Genomic DNA, 2741 nt, shown 5'->3' on the forward strand with positions numbered 1-2741 from the left:
TCTTAGAGAACTCGATATAATTTCCATTAACGTCTTACGCGTATGCCATGCGTAGATATTTCACGAAGTAAAGTCTGCAGCACTCTTAAAAGGGTTAAGGTAGTCGGGGGAACCGGCCGACTTGATTCACCTCGTTTCGCGAAGCTGCCTCTTATTACGCGTTGCTACACGAGCCCCTACGAAGTTTCTGTAAGCCCGCTAAGACACCGACCGGGGTCGCCTTCAACGCGGAGTCACCCGGCCGAATAAAGCCGCGGCTGAATGAGATATAACAGGGTACTTACCAACACTGGCGAGACGCCCGCACGTAAACCGCAAGTCGACGGTGCAGGAGATGAATAACGCCGGTGCACAGTGGATATGGCTTAATATAACTTTTTCCGTGTACTCCGTTCTTCTTACCGCCTTCTATCTCTTCTTCTCATTTCGCCTTTTCAGCATTGTGAGCAGGGAAACGGATACGCACTGGCGTTCTCGAATAGAGTAATTTGAACGCGCAACCACGTCAAATAATGAGATACATTATACTTCCCGAGCCAAAGTTCTATATAACACGTTCTCGAAGTGAGAGACGAGTATTGTGCAGCTTCTTTGTGATATATTTATTATAATTATTAATGGAACACTATACTTGTTTTTTAACAAATTCGCGGCACGTTTCTTTCCTTTCTCCTTTTAACTCCTTTTTTTTGAAATCCGTGAAGAGGTCTCGACGAGAATAACTGCGTGCTGAAAACAGACAAATACGTACCACGTTAACAGAATGTAGAGTCAAAAGCCGTCGACTAAAGCCTCGTGTAGATCGCTGCCTTCGGCAGCGAAACAAAAGCTTTCTACGAGCGAACTGGAGTGAACCGCGAATTCAAAATGGAGCTCAGTGCATGTGCGCTACGTCTTATCCACACTATTCTCATCGTGTTTCACGTATCGCTAACAAGAACTACCGCTACGCTTTCGCCATCGACGACCGAAGCCACTATTGTCGAGCTCACCGTCACTGACAGCACGACCGAGACAGATGATGAGATAAGAATGCCAGTAGTGGCCTTGACCGAGCAGGTTATGGATCACAACATACGAGTGACCGATCTCCCCGTCGTGGACGAGCCGACGGACGCGCCAGACCCTGACTGGGACAAAAATCGGGTGATCCGTGACGTCGCATACTTTATTCGCGCTCACAAGTTCCATGACTACGATCGTAGGTATTACAAGAACGTAGGGGAGGCCACGAGCAGGCTGTACGAGGAGTTCCCTAAGCCAGGACTGAGATCCGTACATTGGGAAGTGCGTAAGTACTGCGACGCGAGCTTCGCCGAGTGCCTGAAGTATCTCGAAAGGATCATTAAGCTGACGGCTCTCAGACGCGAGGACGACACCGTCATAGTCATGAGGGAGCAGAAGTGGAGGCCGGCGAACAATACCGAGCAGATTCTGGCCGCTCAAAGGGATTGCCAGATGGCCCAAAGGCGGGACAATCTCACTATGGTTCCCTTTCAGGGTCCAATCGGCAAGTGCATCGATTCGCCCGTCGACATTCCTAATCACGACGTCGGGACATTAAACCCGATTTACACATAGTAGCGGCTCGACCGACTCCAGCTCGTAGTCCCCGGTCATAGACTGAGTAATCGGACTACGCGATGGAGTTGAATGTGCAAAAGGCCATTCACTCGTCCGGGATTGTACGTTGCCTATTAGCGCGTGTAATCCAGCTTTTAACGTTACGGGCCATAAAGTCTAGCGAAGTATATATATACGTACGTTTAAAACGTTCATTTGTGCGTATGTGTGCCTTTATGAGCGTCTAAAGTAACTCGGCTATAACTGAAGGATAGTGTGATGAAACGATTACAAATATCGTAATAATACCTACAGATTTCAAATAATTTTTAAAAATTCGCGTCGAGCTGTGCTGGTATCTCGAAAATAGGTCAGAGAGGCGCGTTAGAGGATTTCAATTCGTCGTTCGTGAGATTTGTACGTCGCGAAGCGTGTCTCAATAACAACGAATAATTTATTCGCACAAAAGCGTTCGCCGTCATTAAGGGGATGCTGAAGTGAAAATTATCAATAACATAGAAGCAAAATTCGTCGCTAACACAATTCGCTATCCTTTTCGTATTTCTTGTACATTCGTAGTAGAAAAGATTGTCTGTTTTTTTTGTAAGTTTAGAAACTTATTCTTTTTATCCAATGGGAGAATTTATTTTGCAATAAAAGAGCTCTCTTATTGGACAAGACGGATAGATTCCAAAACTTACAAAAAAGAAACAAACAATTTTTTCGACCACGAGCGTATATACAAATCTTACAAAAATATGTGCTGCTTTGTTTTACATGTTGACAGAAAACATAGTCACATATAGAAACTCTTTTATAAACTTTTCTTATGCTTTTCTTCTACATTTAGTTATAAAGATACAGAAATGTTCCTTGAAATGTTCGTTAGCGGAGCAAGCACATGTACAGTACGTACAAGCTGCAGAATTTTTGTATCAAGTAAATATTTACGCTGACTAACAGCTCAAGATGTTAATTTTAAAATTTTGTTATTGCGCTCGTTACATAATGAATAATGGTGCAATTCATTATTGCACGTACTTGTAAAAGCATTTATAATTCTGGGCGACCAGCACGATATAAACTTTGCAGAAAAAAGTCAATTTTGTCGGTAAAGTTCTGAACTATGGTATCCCCTTAATATATATATATATATATATATATATATATATATATAT

At 43.3% G+C, this 2741-nt stretch overlaps 1 protein-coding gene across 1 annotated transcript in view; it reads left to right on the forward strand.

Annotated features, from left to right (window-relative positions):
* The first annotated feature begins 867 nt into the window (after positions 1–867).
* Positions 868–2741, forward strand: part of LOC116852300 — a 7938-nt gene continuing 6064 nt past the window's right edge. Inside the window, exon 1 of the mRNA XM_032832503.1 lies at positions 868–1510. Coding sequence (XP_032688394.1) covers positions 868–1510 — 643 coding nt within the window. The remainder of the gene's footprint in view (positions 1511–2741) is intronic.

This window comes from Odontomachus brunneus, unplaced genomic scaffold (assembly GCF_010583005.1).
Source record: "Odontomachus brunneus isolate Ranch 3 - 2012 unplaced genomic scaffold, Obru_v1 Obru_scaffold_213, whole genome shotgun sequence".
In the NCBI taxonomy this organism is placed as follows: Eukaryota; Metazoa; Arthropoda; class Insecta; order Hymenoptera; family Formicidae; genus Odontomachus; species Odontomachus brunneus.